The sequence below is a fragment of the Sitodiplosis mosellana genome, unplaced genomic scaffold (genome assembly GCF_009176505.1).
Source record: "Sitodiplosis mosellana isolate CC-2019 unplaced genomic scaffold, AAFC_SMos_1.0 Smas_scaffold_6062, whole genome shotgun sequence".
NCBI lineage: Eukaryota > Metazoa > Arthropoda > Insecta > Diptera > Cecidomyiidae > Sitodiplosis > Sitodiplosis mosellana.
Genome location: NW_022601303.1, coordinates 191,660 through 209,974, shown reverse-complemented (window position 1 = coordinate 209,974; position 18,315 = coordinate 191,660). Strand labels below are relative to the sequence as shown.

General features: G+C 38.0%; 1 protein-coding gene across 1 annotated transcript in view; it reads left to right on the top strand.

Annotated features, from left to right (window-relative positions):
- Positions 1 to 3,391: 3,391 nt before the first annotated feature.
- The window catches only part of LOC129573335 (kinesin-related protein 8), a 60,377-nt gene continuing 45,453 nt past the window's right edge, over positions 3,392 to 18,315 (top strand). The window contains exon 1 of the mRNA XM_055453737.1: positions 3,392 to 4,142. Coding sequence (XP_055309712.1) covers positions 3,916 to 4,142 — 227 coding nt within the window. The 5' untranslated portion in view covers positions 3,392 to 3,915. The remainder of the gene's footprint in view (positions 4,143 to 18,315) is intronic.

The window sequence follows — 18,315 nt, the reverse complement described above, 5'->3', positions numbered from 1 at the left end:
AAATTACGTAATAAAATGTCGCTGAAATTCCGTAGCAAAAAACCAATAAATTATTGACAAAATTACTTGAGCAATATATATGATAAGGCGGGCTTGCGCGTCTCATAAAAAAAAAATCGATATGCCAAATATATATAAAAATAAATATGTATAATGAAATTGGTGTTGTTGTCATCGTCGTCGTCACCGTTTTTTTTATTGTTTGTTTTATTGGTTTTGGCTATTGTTGACTATCCATTTCACTCAAATCAATTTTTTTCTTTGGTGGGTTGTGTGTGATGAAAAGTGCGCTCGTAATCGATTTTTATTTAGTGTTTTTTTTTTCTCGATTCAGTTTGTTGAATGGGCTCTGCCGAATTCGGCGCATCAATCTCATCAATACATAACCTGACATTCAAGAAATCTAATTAAATTATGAATGCATACGTGCGACAGACATCGAGACGAGAGATAAGACACCTAAGATGAGGCGAAATTATTTATGCTTTTATTCACAGTTTATAAGTTCAGGGGTCAGTGTTGATCTTTATATTATGCACACCTCGACACCATCTCACACTCGCTATCGATCTTCTTCTCACTCTCACTCTCTATCTCGATAGACAGCTCGCTTGCTCTAACTCTCTTTATCTCCTCTGACCGGTCACATACACCAAATTTCCCAATCACATAATCACCCAGATTGAGATGCAATCGCTTATCATCATCACCTCCAATAAAAATGACACACACAATGTATGTCGGGGCATTGTGTTATAAAAACGCGTTCAACACTTCATAATGATAATCAAAGATTCTGCGAAATGCGGTCGAATGTCGTCGTCGATATATATCGACAGGTATCATAAACAATTACAGTGCCACCGTTCGGGTCATAAAGACGATATCAAGGTCTTTATTTCGCTTTTTTTTTTTGCTATCATTCGTGTTCAACGTTTTCTTCTCGATTGTCAGTTAATTTATGTCATCAAATTATTCGGTGTTTTGATAAATCAGTTCGATGGTTTGGGATTAGTGATACAAGAAGAAGAAAAATTACATCGTTGTCTTTTTTTTCAATTTCGCACGCTTGAATCACATTTAAATTTCATAAATCTCAGCACAATGCCGAATTGTCTTCCAAATAACAACAACAACAACAACCTAAAACAAAAACCGAGTATCGAACTTGTTTGTCCATCATCGTTGTCGCATTCAAATATGATGATGTGCAATAAAATTACAAGCCGCAATAAAAACAAAACTCAAGCTGTATTTCTCTAAAATTTTATCGGTTTTACAGGTGAAAAAAAAAATGAATTGAACGAAAAAAAAAGAAACAGCCGACGACTGTCACCATTTTGTCTGCGAGAGATGGTTCGCTTGCTGCACACCCATTCCAATTTTATTATAATAATCGGGTACTTATTTGGTTTGTTGTTCCGAGTTTATCGTCTCCAGTTCTGAATTGCAGCTCGTCTCCATTTCAATTTTGTGTCTTCTCTTTTAATCAATTTTTTGTCCTCTTTAAATGATTTTTTTTTTCGGCTGTGGTCGATGGCAAAATTGTCCCAATCATTTTATTGCTTATGATTGATGAACAAGTTCGATTCAGTTTGTCTCGATGTTTTTGTCATTGAACATTGATGTGCAATCGTCTCAATGAATGGGACTGGAAAATTGGTGCTTGCGATAAAAAGAGAACAAAAAATGGTGCTTGCGATAAAAAGACACAGTAAATTGATGGGCCGATGGAAATGAGCACAATGCTGATTATTTCGATAGGCCATCTCGTCTTAATAAAATTAAATTTAGCCCGAATTTGCGACACGTACAACGTGCTTCAAACTGGTTCACTCCACTATTGTTGCCATCGTCGTCATCGTAGTCGTCACCGCCACCATCTCACGCACAAAATCCACACACAAACCCGTTACTTGGTTGCTATTTTGATGTCACTGGCAACTGGCAAATGTCAGTCATCTTGTCATAAATCAGCAAAAAACATTTTTATTCCGATCGCGATTTTAACTACTACTGCTGCTGTTGTTGCTGCCGCTGCTGTGCCTTTTCTGTTCGACAATCGCTCCGTTTTTTTTTGATTGATATTTAGTAGTATACGTGTGATTGGGATTTGCGATTTATTTTTTGGTATAAATTTTGCTCTGGTTTTGTGACTTACATGACGATCGATTAATCGATCTGATCGACATTCTACAGACAACAGATCGATGAGAATTTGTACGAAATAAATACACAAAAAAAACACGACCGATTCAGCATTTTTTACGACAATTTGTTAGCTGTGTGTATTTTCTTAACAGCGATTCTTTTTGTGTGTTCCAACGAGTTGGCTTTTTTGTCATACAGTAATTCCAATGGTTTTTATTGCGCCAATTTCGAAATTGCAATTTTTTTTATTGATTGATTGGGAATTGGAAAACTGGTTCATGCAACACAACTGGACACGATTGAAAAGAAAAATCATTCGATTTTTTGATAACATAAAAATACCCCAAAAAATTTCGTTCAATTTGTTGTTGGTTTCTGGTACATGCAAAATTTATCTTGATGCATAATCATTTGATAAATTATTTCGAAGGATTTAGGGTCCCATAAAACAAAGGTAACAAATCCAATATTTGAAATCAGTTGAGACCGGTTACATGGCGGCCAATTGGAATTTTCGCGCTTGTTATCCGAAATTGTTGGGATTTGTGTTGTGGTATCCCATGTCAAAACAACGAACGATGTCTTCATATGCAAATGTAATTGTTTTCTCGTGTGTATTCGTCCTCGTCTCAATGCACTTGATGCTTGGCAATGGTTTCGTACGCGCATGCCACACCAAACACCAAGCATTCAATTTAAACAGCACACACATTGTCACGGCGGTTCGACGCCACGCATGTCTTGCGTAGGATCTCTCTCCGATCAGCGTATCAGCAATTAATCATTTGCCATTTCAAAATCTTTTTTCTCTGGCGCTTTTCAACACATATACACACAACAACAGCAGAACAATCGTAAACGTTGCCATTGCCACAAATGATAATGTTTATTTATCGCGAAACTGTGTTCGCTTTTCAAGCAAGTCAACATTTACATTGTTGATCGAATTCATTTATTTAAGATTTTGTACGTCAGTTTAACCGACGACTCGGTTGATGCTTTATTTTCGGCCGATTTGGCACGGTGCTAAATCATTTGTTATGACCAAAAAAAAAAAAACGGCGACGAAGACACACACATCGGTGGAAGGATTGCTTTTGTTTCATTTTTGCTCAATTTCAATACGCTCACGCGACATCGGACAACCCGTGTCATATTTCATATCGCAAATTATTATTGAAAATAAACAAACTAACGAAAAAGTCTATTGAATGTGATTTTTTTTCTCTTCTTTCAGATCAAAAAAAAGTGAGACACGCGTATAAACTGAAATTAATTGCGGACAAAACGAACGAACAACAAAAAGCGACAAACGGACAGTTGATCAAAAAGTGTGTGGCGAGAGCATTGGGAGAGTAGTGAAAAATATCGGGGCGGCCGACAAAGACAGAGAGCGAAAGACAAATAGAGTCGTTTAAAGGTGTGAAAGTGAAGGTTTCGAACGAACAAACGTACAGAAGAAGCAGAAAAAAAATACAGTGCAAAACTTAAAAACTATTTTAAAAAATACACACGCGTACAACCGAAATCGAAGCGAAACCGCGCGTGCAACAAACGAACAACGTCGACCAAAAAGACAAGATCAATAGCAAACATTGTGCGAACAGAATAGAAAGAGAAAACCAAACGTTACAGAAAGAAAAAAATAGTTCGACGACTACGACGACTACGACGACGACGACGACTACGGCGACGTCGAAAAAACCGAAAATCATAACTTATAAAAATTCGACGATCAGAAGAAGTGTTCGGCGGTGAGGCACGATGAAGGCCTTAATGGCCATCGGTTTGTTTGTGATTGTATGGTTTTGTGCATTTCATAGTGTCGTTGTGGTATGCACACCACCAGTTCGACCGGGCACTGGTAATCCATCACCGCGATTACCGCGTACAAGCGCTAGTCAATTATCACAGCTGAACAATGGCACCGGCACCAAATCACCATCCACCCGAAATGCTCAAACCCATCGGAACGGAAATTTGCGCATCAGGTAAGCCGAAAATGAAACCTTTTTCAAATCGAATAAAGCAATCAAAGAGTTCCGAAATCCCGATGAACGGCTTGGCCCATCGCATTCCATTTGAACGATTTCAATCTTTAATTTAGATGGATTAGATTAGATTAGATGATGATGATTGCCCTCGGAAGTTTCAAATGACCGATTTTTTTTCTCTCTTCCATTCGTTTCTGTTTGCTGTTTCGTTTTCTTCTTCTTTCGCCTATAACAACCTGTAATCATCATGTGTTATAAATTAAATGGGGTGAAGAGAGATACGTTGTACGATGAACTCGAACTTGGTGTTTCAATACATGACAAGGGCCTTTTCACACTCATTTTTTTTCCGACTTTTGTTTCGTTGTTGTTCGGCACTCAATTTGTTTTTCCTGTTTATTCAATACTTGTAATTTTTGTTGGCACTTTTTGACACTTATCTTGTTTTGGCACTCAGCTTTTCTTTCGGTGATTCACCGACGGTGAAGACCTCTTCTTTGGATGTTTTGGCAAGCATTAGATTAAAACTTTATTTCCTTTAGATTAGTTCATAGATGAACATAAGAGCTAAAGTCTTGTGATCTCATTTGCTTCCGGTCATATTTCATGCAGAGCGAACCAAGGATGGCTCATCATCATCACGATTTTTCCCTCAATTGCAAATCATTTTCTTCAATGGAATTCGCTGTGTGAACACTCATCACATGACGAATTAACACATTCATCATATCGATGGATCTCAATGCGATCGCATTGATCACATCAATGAACTCGCATACACTGATCCGATCAATGGATCTCGGATCACATATTGATCACACACACACATCAATTTTTATATGATTGATTCTCTTTTTTTTCGGTCGAATTTTCGACTTTCGATATCATTTCGTTTGAGTTCATTCAATTTGTCTTTTAAAATGACGTCGATGATAGTGTTATTGACTTCGAGTATCCCACAAAACGCATAATTACACTAATCAAATTGTGAATGGCTGTGGTAATCACAGGCCAAGCAATAGCACTGAAACCGGTGAGAGAGATCGAACATGTGCAGGTATTATATTCGATTTGAACAACATTGTTCGTTTAGCCAAGCACACACCGAGAGATAGACAGAGAGAAGGTGAGAGAGAGAGAAAGACGGCGCAGCGTGTGCGCGTTACTCGCATAATCTCAGGCCGAAAATTATATACTATCGTCAAATGCAGCGAATATATGAATTTCCATTTAAACTGCATCGCAAACAGCGAGAGCGTATATGTGTATGTGTCATTGCTCGCCGAACTCGTTCGCACCAAAGAATCAATTGGCGAGGAGAGATAATTTGAGCATTTGAGCTGAACATTGTTGCGTTTTTTGAGCTTCTGGCTCCCCTTTCACTATTTGTTTTACTCGATCGAATTCTCTTTTTTTTTCCTGTTCGTTTTGCTTCTCTCGTCCATATTCCGGTGGGGCCGTGAATTCGTTTTATTTTATGGTTTTAAATGCCGTGCGCCCAATCGATAAATTGCCACAAAATAGAAAAATATCGAGCAAATACAAGCGAAGGGGAAAAAAAGTTCGCTTCAAACACAATGCACACCACTCATTTCCAAATGAAACAGCAAGAGAATGCTAATTTTCAAAAACACTTTTTCGGGTGCGAGTGTGAGTGTGAGTGCTTCGTTCGGCATTTATTTGCCTGCATTATTGATTGTAATTGTAACCTGTGTATAATATAATTAAAAATGTGATTTATTGCGTAGGTATTATTATTGTTTTGTTCAGCAATGTTGCGACACATTGCGCCGATAGTTTGTAGATAAACGATCGACAACAGCACACACTTACAAAAAAGAACAATAACACAAATCGGAAAAATCGATCGACCGACCGATCTCTCTCTCTCTCTCTCTCTCTCTCTCTCCCCCTATGTCTAAAAAGAACACATCGAGTAACAAACGACCTTGAAGGCGGCGCATTTAGTTACTTACAATTTTTAATATGCAATATCATCGAGAATTCTCCTTCGCACTCGTGCGCTCACACTCGAAACCTTTCAATGAACAAACAATCGAATCGAGGAACAGAACCAAAGGTAAACGCGTGGTTTATTTGATCGACAAACAAACGAAACAAACAGAAAAAAAAAACACATTTATGCGAGATTAAATTGCAATCAACACTCCGATATTGTAGATATCCGCAATTATTTCGAAAAAGCCAGCAAGCGAAGCGATCAAAAAATTGATCAAGTTAGAGAGAGAAACAGCTATGATCGATCGAGCGAGCGAGAGAGAGAGAGAGAGAGAGAGACAGAGAGACAGAGAAATAGAGAGGAATAGAAAAAAAAGACAAAACTGAATATACTGAATCCGAGATTTGTTTTATGCTGTTGTCGAGTTCAACTTTCAATGTGCAACAAGAAATCGATACGTTCATTATCATAATTTACATGAGTAAATCGATAAATCGAGTCAATAATTTTTTTTTTGGTTTTCTTTCATTCAAATGGTAGTCATTGAACAATGATCGTTGATTTGAATGTTGCAATTCGTTTCAGCCCGAAATTAGAATAATTTTGGATAATTTTTTTCGTTGTTGTCGGATTCGGAGTATGGTTTTTGTTTTGAGATAAAAATCATGTAATTGTCAATTTTGGCCAAGAAAAAAAAACAAGAAAACACACAGTGGTTTTTAAAACAAATGAAAAGCCAACAAATTCATCAAAATCACCTTGGACTAAGCCGAAGCAAATGCACTGAATGGAATTACCTTATCATATAGTTCATCGCGGCTCAAAAACGAGCTGCAAAACAACAAAAGTCGAGCGACTGTCTCGAAATTGGAATAAAATTTATTTCGATTCACATAAATATCGGGCCACACTTAACCAGGCCCTAACAAACAAAAGCAAAGAATAAGCACCAGATAAAAAGTATTTATTTTTCAAAAGTAAAAGAGATGGAAAAAAAGGCAACGAAATAAAACCAAACATGAAAAATAAATAAAAGTAATTTTTTTTGCCATTGTTTTTAGCTTGATTTGCGCTTGGGCTCGCTGAAAATTGACGCCAGCATAATGCGATACATATAGATTTTGTGGGTTGCGCTCTCGCAAACATGCGCACACCAAACCAAGCCCAACTCCAAGAGAGTTCTATGGTTTTACAAAAAAAAAACATACACTATCTCTGTCTATAGACCACGGTGTTATGCTGTTATGCTTAAGGTATAGGCAACCAGGCAAACCCGAATCAAATGTTATCTGATTATAAATGAATGAATGAAGGGAATACAAAAAAAAGTTGGTTTGCATAATAACTCATTTCGCATACGCATCGAAATTGAGCCAAACCACCGCACTTAAGCACACTCGATGGCTCTAAATTTATGCCGCGTATCAACTAATTGACTGCGATGAAACGAGCGCATGTGTGGGCAGTGCTCACTGAGTACAAGTGAGCATAATTAAGATGCTTTTGTCTTTTTTTGGCTATTCTCAGAAAAAACAGTGGAAATTTTATTCCATTTCGGAACAATCCATCCGATTTATCGGAATTTGTACTAAAAATGCCGAGATATCCATCCGAGTTGCGATAAATCAGAATTCCAGTAATTTTTCTGTTCATTTGAACGGTAAATTTGTCTGAGAGTACAGATACCTCAGTGGATTTCGCCGGTTTCATGCCAACTTTTCGTAGGGTTTTGAGTTTTTGAGCCAAATTCAATTTTGTATGCGAAGTTTTTCACCTTAGATTCGAATCTATCATGATGATCATCGTTGAATTTTGACTATTTTGGTCCATGGCATTTGTCATTAAACTTCGATTTTTTATCTTAATTCATTATGAAACTTCGATTTTTAATCAAATTTATCATTAAATTCTGAATTTTTATCTCAATTGATGATTGAATATCGAATTTTTTCTGGAAATTTGGCCTTTTCATATTCGATTTTGATCAAGATATCGATTATTCTGTTACTAATTCATTCATTTTTTCAATTTTTCTTTCTTACTGCGCCAATTTTTTCGATTGGCTTATACTTTTCGCGTGTTTGAAATTCCACGAAATCAGTTTGAACCCAGAAAAATCGGTGTGTCTTTAAACTCTTCCGCGAAATGCGCGCGAAATTGTTGTTGCTGCAAAGATGTTGTTTGTCTTGTCGATGTTGTTGTTTTTTCTGTTATTGTTCTGTTGAAAAACATTTTTTTTTCTCTTCGAACAACGAACATCTTGTTTGGATTACAGATTGAGCCGAGCTCGCATTGCAATGAGAATTTAAACCAAAAAAATGCATCAGACAGAGCAATGAAAAAAAGTAATAACGACGCCAGCAAATACAATAAGAATCGAATAATTGAACGAAACAACGAAAGAAAAAATATACATAATACGGCGATATCGCGAAGCCATGTGCAATTATGAATAAATAAATTTGCAAGAAAATAAAAAACTCGAAACGAAAATCACAACTGAGCGCACAGACGAAACCAAAAGCGCATACATTTTTTTTCAGGTAATTGAATTAGTCGAATTTCGAGTCAGAAACAATTGATTTAGGAGGCCCCAATTTCAATACATTTCTATCAACTTTTTTTTTATTAGTAGCTGAAGAAAAGAAAAAAGAGTCAGCAATTTAGCAGAGGCAAGAGAGCGAGCGAATGCGCGCAATGCATATTGGTGAGGCACCATTGTTTTTAAAAACTCCAATGTTGAAATTTATATATATATATATATATATATCAACGTTAGATCTCGATTATGTGAGCAGCAATAGCAACTGCAGCAACAGTGGCGGCAGTAACGTGCACATATTTCCAGAAGGAAAACAAGACAAACGGGGCCCCGAACAAGAATATCGAAATTACTTTTTGCTTATAACACATCGAAATGAAAACGAAACGGCAGGCAGGCATTATGCAGTATGTGTTATGATATGGTATCACACGTCATATTAATAGACTTGGTGTGTGTGTGCGCGAGCGCGAGCCCAGCCGATCGTTTGCTATTCATTCGCACAATTGAATCGCGCGTATTTCGTGTGCTTTTTTTTCTCTTCACTTCTTTTCTTCGCCAATCAATACTCGCTCATTTTCTGATCGGATCGACTCATGATACTTACCGTTGTAGCTGCTGCTGCTGCTCGTGCACATTTCTTTCGTTTGATTTTGTCGTTTTTTTTTCTTTCTTTTTCGTTGTGGTTCAAGTTGTTGGGCTCTTGTTCGGTTTCTCACCCGATCACTTTTTCTTTGGCTAAGCGTTCTCTTTTTAACCACGTCCATTTCATTCATTCAGATCTTTCTCTCTGGCTTTGCACGGCTGTGTGTCGCACAACAGACTTCTGTGCCTCAATACACGATATGTGTGCGCTGTTTTTTCTTATTATTCATTTTCTGTTTTGTTGTCATCATTGTGTTGCCATTTTACGAGGAAAGAAAAATATAACATACATTTCTTTTGTTTCGATGGGTTTTTTTCTTCATTCGTCGACCCGACGAGCCCCGAACTCTCGAACACAATTCGAATGTGAAGTCTCTTTCTTTTCGATTAGCTCATAATGGCAATGCAAATAATTTGAAAAATTGATTGTATTGGCTTATTAGAAACCGATTTGATGAACGAAGCGAACCAATACTAACTCTATCCAAAAAAGCCGTTATTCAGCGCCTGTCACGTTGTCGTAATTCCCAATTTCATTTACGTCACAACAAACTTTTTTTTTCGATCTTCGATCGGCTCACGTGTGTGTGTGTGTGTCTGTCTCTCTTCAGTGAAATCTTTCTAAACTACACGTTTTTATATCGCATTGTTATCCACAACAAACCATAATTCACAGCTTCAATCAGACCCATTTTGGAGGCGAATCAATTATTAACACGATTCCAATCGATTGGAAGTGTTGCGGTCTTTTGTTTTTTGGAGTGATAATACAGTAAATTGCTGGAGTAAATTAAGATGGAGACAGTTTTACGGCCATCAAATGAGATCAAATACATTTCTACTTTTGGCAATCATTGTCAATGATTCATTGACTTAAATGGAGAAAATAAAAACCTTTTTTTGTGACTTTTAAAGCAGTTGCGAGCAAATCATGGCTTCGATTTTACGCGACGTCCGATAGGGACAATCGACGAAATGTCAAAATGATTGCCCAGTTATCATTGGTTTCCAGGCTGTGGTTGTGAAACTGTTAGGATATTTTTCTTTTGGTAAAGGAAAAGCACATGAAAGCGAAAAGCGATGGGGAAATGGGTCATAAATTGCATTTGGATTTTTTTGTATAGAATGTTGAAGAAAGAGCATCGTTCATTGCATTTCTTCCATTTTTCAATTGAAAAACTATTTCTTAAGAAATAAAATTAATGGGGTTAGCGTTGAAAAATGAGGGCAACGTAAGAAAAATGCCAGAAAAACTGAGTGAAGTAGGAGGAATTCCTTCAAATACTGTGAATAATTTGGTTTTTTTCCGGAGAAATTGTGACATTTTTGGACAACTGAGGGTAGTAAACTGCATAACCATTGGGTAAAAAAGCGAGTAACAGTGAGAAAAAGACGAAAGAAACGCAATTGAAAAAAATTGAAAAATTCGGTAAAAATTTGAGAAAATGTTAACACATGTAGAAAATCTTCAAAAGTTCTTGGGTAAAAAAATAGGAAAATTCTCCCAAAAAGGAAAAAAAACACGTAAAAACTCTGAATTCAAACAAGAGATTCCATGAACTTCTCTCATAAAACCTTCATCACCCGAAGACTTAACCCCGATCTAGCCATAATTGTGTGTTTTTCTTTGCATATTATCTCTTTCCAGCCATTTTCTTCCTACCGTTGAACAAAATGGTTTTTTCACATCATTAAGAATTCCATTCGCTAAATACATGAATAATAATTCGCTGGTTGGCAAAATGTTAGTCCAATTTTCAACGACGAGAAAATCTTTCGTTCGTTTGCTCTGAATCGAATTAAATCCCATCGTCTCATGCGACGTGTGTGTGTGTGTGTGTTTTTTTTTTGGGTTTCGACATAAAGAAAGTAAAGATTTAAACGTGCTTGCGCTACGCCAAAGTATGCAATGAAAGCGCGCGAGACGGAACAGGCCAGACGAAGTAACGAACGAATATTAAACAGTATTAGATTATATCATTTAATTGTAAACGAAATGCTAAAGAGTACACGGTGGCACATAGCGCGATTATTGCAGCACGGCCCGTGGACATGCGACAATTGTCAGCTCAAATGAAATTAAACAAAACGAAATTTCGGAAATAAAGTCAAGCGCATGAACAACAACCAAAAAGCGAAAATCGAGCAAAGACACGAAAACGAAAAAAAAATCAAACGTCGACGAAAAGGGCGAGCAAAAGTAATAGATTTGAGTAACGATCACGTTGTTGCATATTTTATGTTTGCATTGTAAAACATGTGCATGTCATAGTTTCAGAGAAAATCAACCGATTAAATAATCGGCTGTGAATCGAAGAAAAAAAAACGGCAGCAACGGCAACAAAATCGCGTCATTGGTTGCAACGACGGTGCAACAATGTGTACACCATGGCAAATGGCCACTGTATGTGCATTGTTTCGGCTGAATGTGCCAAATGATTGGAAGCGACCGAAATTATTTTAATTAGCAAATGTTTTCTGTTTGATGAGCGTTGACCACGCGGCCAATGCGGTTGCCTGTTGCCATTCAAGCACAATGCAGAATTATTGGATAAGGTTCTACTATATTACTACTGTATATCATCAGGTGGAACTGAAAGTATAACACACAGAAACAAAGTAAAAAAATAACTGGGTCTGCGATATGGAAAGTGAATTGTATTCACAACCGACAGGCAAGTGGGGAAAAAAATTGAATAAATATCGCGGCTGGTCGCGATTTAGCAGCCAATCATTTTGATTTGTGTACCATTTTTTGTTGTTGCCCTCTTGCTTTTGTTTTTCGGGCCATAATCGGTGGTTTTGGTTGTTTTTTTCTCTCTTGGCGTCTAAAGTTGGTCTCTCTCTGTCTCCGGCGTTTGTTCCATTTGTTTGTACAAATGCAAAATTACCATTGTCTGTGGCTGGTATGTTTGCGCGATCTCTGTCTCTTACTCACGCGCATACACCATTGACTTGTTTGCTTGGTCTCTGTTTCGAATGCGCCACATGGTTCGAAAACACACAGTGCCACATGAAAATAGCCGGTTTTTTTGTTACTTTATCTCACTCTGAACAGCGCGCGCACGCGGCACCATGGACCATGTAAATTTTTTTAGATTGATTTTAATTCTAAATGCCAAATGCGAACAATAATCGGAGCAATTTCTACCGATCGAGAAAACGTTTAAACTAAATAATAATGCTGTAATAGCGCGAGGAAAGACTGGCCCATATTTTTTTTTCGTTTCGTTTTTCGTCTGCGCATTTGTTGTTTGTTGCATTTGCAATCAGTTTGTTTGGCGAAAAAAAAAACAAAAAAAAAACAACAAAAACGGAAAAAGACATACTTGGTGCTCTTTGGCTTGAGCAAAGAGTAGCAAAAGAAAAAAAAATGCCCAACAACGATCGTGTTTAACTTAAATTGAAGTGGTGTGAATTGACAATCGTCACACACACGCTATTATTTCCGCCAGTTTGTTGGATCGCATACGATTCCTCGTTATCGCCTCGGTCCGACTCTCTTTCTCTCTCCCTCTCCCTCTCTCTGCGCACAATCAAATGTGCAACTGCTCTCAAACAACAATCCGAATGCAACATTGTCGCATTTATTGTCAGCGCGTATCACTTCGGATAATTGCCTATAAATTTGCACTCAATCGACGAGCCAATTTTGAAATGGAAACACGAAAAAAAAAACAAACAGCGACAGCGAAATCTTCGATTGAATTGAGATCGGTGGCCAGAGAGCTAGTCTTTGTGGCGATTAAAACGTGTAATGAATAATAAGAGCACTGAATTGGACTCTGTGAATGTGAGCGCAAGCGAGAGAGCGAGCGCGTGCGCGTACGCACCTCGATTTCTTCCGACTTCCATATGCGTACCAATAAATGCTACACATTTTTGAATATATATGTTTACGCAACATTTAATGTCAAATGGCCGGCGCGCGTAAGCTCAATTGCGCTCGAATCGTTCATTCGATTGGGCTCGCACCGCGACCCAATCAAGTTCTCTACGTGAGGCACTCATCAACTTTCCATTATTTGAAAAGAATAACTATTTAATTGAAATTTATTTTTTTTTTTCATTTTTGGTGCAGTTATCTGTACCGTTTATTTATGGTCTTTAAAATGTACTTGTACACACGCAGCAAGGCATTTTAGTTTCGTTTGATCGATTTATTCTCAACATACACACAACTCAATGTGTCTCCTGGCTATGTATATCGCTCTCTCACAGCGGTTGATTCGATACATTTTATTTGGTGATTTTGAATGCGTGCAAATATTCCGATATCGTCTAACATGCCGTCCCCGTATCATGTGTGTGTGTGTGTTGAGTTACAATGCGTTACGCTGAGTCCCCAGCTCGATTATCGATTATCATTTTTGTCGATCGAATTGTTGTTTTCCTCTTGCAATGAACATTGCTCAGCTCAATTCAACTCAGTTCAGTTCAGTGCAAATCGATTCAGCTCAGCTCGGCACAGCACATTTGGCGAAATCAATGGACGCACAGTTGAGACTTCGAATTGAATTGCCGCTTGGACGATGGCTTTTCTGTATGTATAGCACATAACTACAATTATTATTCCAATTGAAGAGAAGAAAACCAAAACAACGGCACAAACCCATTTGCTGGTTCGACTTACATAAAAGGAATTATCAATAACTAAATAGTCATAATTGAAAATGGAGTTGAAATGGGATCGCACACGTTCGCCAATTGATTGTACAAAATAAAATGCAAATGGGCCCATGATTAACGGGCCAAACATGGTTCCGATGACAGATCAATATAAAAATGATTCGCCAATCCAGCGAACGATCGAGCTTAGTGAAATAGAAAAAGCACCAATTTACCAATCAATATACTCTATAATAACGTCAATAAATTGATACTTTATTCGAAAAAACCGCGATGCGATAACGAAAAAAAACTAACCAAAACAAACGAAATGATAATCGAATAAACGACAACAAAAATGGTTTCGATTTGGATTTTTTGTCGTTGTTATTGTTGTTATGTTTTGTTATGCTAAAATTGTGTCGCGATCACATATGGGCGATTTATCATCGGAAAATCGATATGTCTGTGTCTCTCTCAGTATGGGTGCTCTAATATTGGGTTACGGCTCGTTCATTCCGTTCATGTATATTGCTTCGTTCGTTCCCATGCAATTTTGCATTCGGCAAATAAAGTCGGACGATTTATGCGACAATCAGGCCATCATTTATTCTTGTGAGTGAGCCGTGATAGGCGGCTGTCGATATCTCGGTCGATAGTCGGCAACATTGGAAATTATGACCACTGCAACGAACACACTCAGCTGATCACTTGACAAAAAAGAAGAAGAAGAATGAAATGAAAAGCGAACACAACACACACATTCCGTCGTTTGTATCGATAATCACATAATCTGGTCGGTGTGCGAACACTCGCTGCGCAGAGCGAATGAATGACACAGCTTAAGTGGTTATATGGGAGCATTAGTGATTTGCGCATAATTTTCGCACAGGCCGCACTAATGGAGCGCAGTGAACAAAACTTTAGGTACACCAAATAATTGCGCTATCGAAATGAGACGGAGAGAGAGACACACAGAAAGAGATAGGGAGAGAGAGAGAGAAGGGTCTCTTTCTTTGGCGGGCCTCTTGTTATTGCCGCAATCAAAATCTCTTCAATAAGGTTTTACTCCATTTTCAAGAGTGCTGTGAGGTAGCACATGTTTTACTTTTCCCTCTCGTTCTTTCGCCTTTTCGCTTTCTTTATTACTCTCACTCGAATCTCTTTCTTTCTTTCTTTTCTTCTCTTCACTGCCTCACTGTTTCTCTTTCTTCCATTTCTTTCTTTATCTCTGTCGGCCAAATCAACAATGTTTCAATGCAATGACTACTTGAGTCACAGCAAACAAACGCAATGACTCCACAATTTTATTTGTGTGTCGCACAGAGGCATTATCTGGTGCATAAGCTAGGAAATCGATGATAATCGAATTGAAATCGAAATGGCTGGGAAACGCTTTTTTCTCTCCCAAACCAAACTTGTCCACATTCTTTGGTGAATGCGCACAATTAAGACTCGAATGTCTCATGGAATGTTTTTTTTTCTCCATTTCATGTGTGTGTGTGTGTGTGTGTATGTGTGCTGTGTGAGAAATCCGTATCGGGCGATCATTATTAATTGACTGAGCAACGAGGAACCAAATAACTTCAGCTTGTTTTCTCTTCACGCGCCCGCACCACAACACAAAACAAAACACCAATTGTACGCATTCATCCGAAGCATTTTGCACTGACAACGATGGCGGAAAATGTACAGCGCAATGTGGAAAAATGTGCGTTTTTTTTGTTGCAAATCGTGGTTTTAGCGTTTCAGGCAATATTCAAACCAAATTCGAGGAAATTAGGAGAAAAACTCACGATTTTTGAGAGGAGGTTAACGGTTTTCGAGAAAAATTTGAAGATTTTCTCGGGATCTTGATGATTTACAAGAAGAATTTGAAGAGTTTTGAGTATAGCTTGATGATTTGTTGAAAAAAATCTGAAAATTTTCAAGAAGAATTCGATGGCTTCAAAAATAAATCGATGATTTTCAAACAAAATGAGACGAATTTTCATCATATTTCCTGACCTTTAGAAGAAATTCGGCGTTTTATATAGAAAATGTTCAATTTTAACCCAAATCCTAACGGTTTTCAGACCATTTATATAAATAAATTGACAAGATTGACAATTTTCAGTAGCAAATGAAAATCTTAAGCTGATCCTCTCAATATGTCGCAACGAAACGACCAAAACTCTTACATTTCTACTGCAATTGAGTCAATTCTGAAATTAAACTTTGAACCAAAGCTGGCAATTGCTTTGAATTTCTACTCTGAATTGGCTAAAAAAAAACAACTCGAAATTCAGTTAAATTTTGGCTCTGATTCCATATAAAAAAAGAATTCAAGCATTGCAAGCCGTTTGTTTTGTTCATCTACAGATGTGTCGATCTATTTGCACACTTTGTGTTTGTGTGTGGTCGAGATCGAGACAAAATTGTTTCATGTTAAACGTGGTGCATGCCGTGGTATGGTTGAAATGAGACAACAATATTTGTATTGCAACATCGATTTAGAATAGACCCGCCAAAACAACAAAATAGCTAAACCAAAAAAAGTCAAGTCCGTTTGTCGCGTTCGACTACACTGTTGCTCTCAATACATTGGAGTTGGTGCAGTTTGCCTCGAAAGACAAATACAATTCGGTCGCATTTGGGCATCTACAATGCAATATTCAATGTGACCGGTTGCGCGGTGTGTTTGAATGCAACAATTTAATTCGCGCTCGCTATCTCTCTCTCTCTCTCTTGTTGTGTGTCACTCTCGATATGGCGATAAATGTAGCTCGATAAATAAAAGGCCAGAGTTGCGATCGAAAACAAAACAAAGCGAAGGAAAAAAAAGAGTTCAGCGCTCATTCACACTAATATCTAGAGCATAATGCAAACACAAGCGCACACACACACACACACATTTCAGCCAATGTAATGTTTTGGTGTCAATTTTTCCGCATTGAACACATTCCACGATGATGTTGTGATTTTCCAAACAAACAAAACGCATTTGAAGCAATTGAAGAGTGGAGAAAAAGCACGGCGTTTGGCAAATGGTTAAAAAAAAACGAGACTTTAGCCAATGGAAAGATCACACAAGAGGTTGTTTTTTCTTCATTTGCAGAATATTTTTGGTCAATTTAGCTTGGAAATGGCGACACATTTCCTCAGCCATATATGCGACGAGATGCATTTATGCGCTTGATATTCCCACATATGGCTTGGTGAGTGAGCGAGAGAGATAGAGTTAGACGAACGGCTAATCGGAACGATGATCATTAGAGATTTTTGACGAATTGTGCGCGACTGCGTGATCAGGAAGAAGGAAGCGACGGCAAAACATACGTTCATACACCGTCAATGAATGACAGAAAAACGGTGTACAAAATGAAGCGGCAAGAGCAAGAGCAAAGTGTGTATGTGTGTGTATATGCCGACTGTTTACGATTTTGCAGACGTGCTGCGTCGACAAAACAAAAGATGTCGATTTCGTGTGTGTGTGTGTGTGTGTGTGTGTGACGGGAAGTGAATCAAAACCACAAAGCCTACCACCAACCCGTGCGCAATTGCGATCGAATCGATGGCGCAGAAAAAAAAAACACTTTGACCTGAACCTAAAAAATAGTAACTTATTATTTTTTCCGTTGGAACGAAAGCGAAAACAAAAACGAAAAAAAAGTTCTTCAATTTCGTTAAATGTTTTGCTTCCGTCGCGTGATTTACAATAGGTCAAATGTGTTTTGTGCCAGACGAGCGCGTCGATGGAAAACACAAAACCGAAACAATATCCATTCGGCTACTTATTTGTTTCACATGGAATCGTGACTTGAGCATTGGTTTGGTTTGTGCGCGATGGTAAGGAATTTGATTAATGCCATTGATGCGATGCTCACGATGTGTGTTTGTGTGTGATTCGGTGTGTCGATGACGTTGGACGTAAACAATGAGCCTGGTTTGGGCCTGTTTCACACACCAAAGAACATCTTTCATTTTTTTTTCATGAGCTGGAAATTACCTTGGGAATTGCATTGTTCAATGGCAGCATCCTTGACAATCGCTCCATTTGAGCGTCTTGCGCGCGCACTCTCATCCATTTTCGCTTTTCATCGCCCTGCTTCACCAAAAATCGATCGTTTCTGTGTCAAACGAAGCAAATAAATTGGATCGGCTGCTAATTCACTTAGAAATAAACGGTTTTTTTTTCGATTCGAAACCATCCAAAGACGCCTTAAAATCGATGAAGGGAAAAACAACGATGTAAAATCGTTTTGAATTGAACAACAAAGAAAAAACACACACAAATGTGCGACAAAACGAAGCGGCAAGCAAAAATCGCCGTCATAACGAGTTTAATTCGACTATATTATAGTGAAATTTCCTATTCTCTCTCTCTCTCTCTTCTGTTGCGCGCACTGTTCGCTTGTTTCGCACAGACACTGATC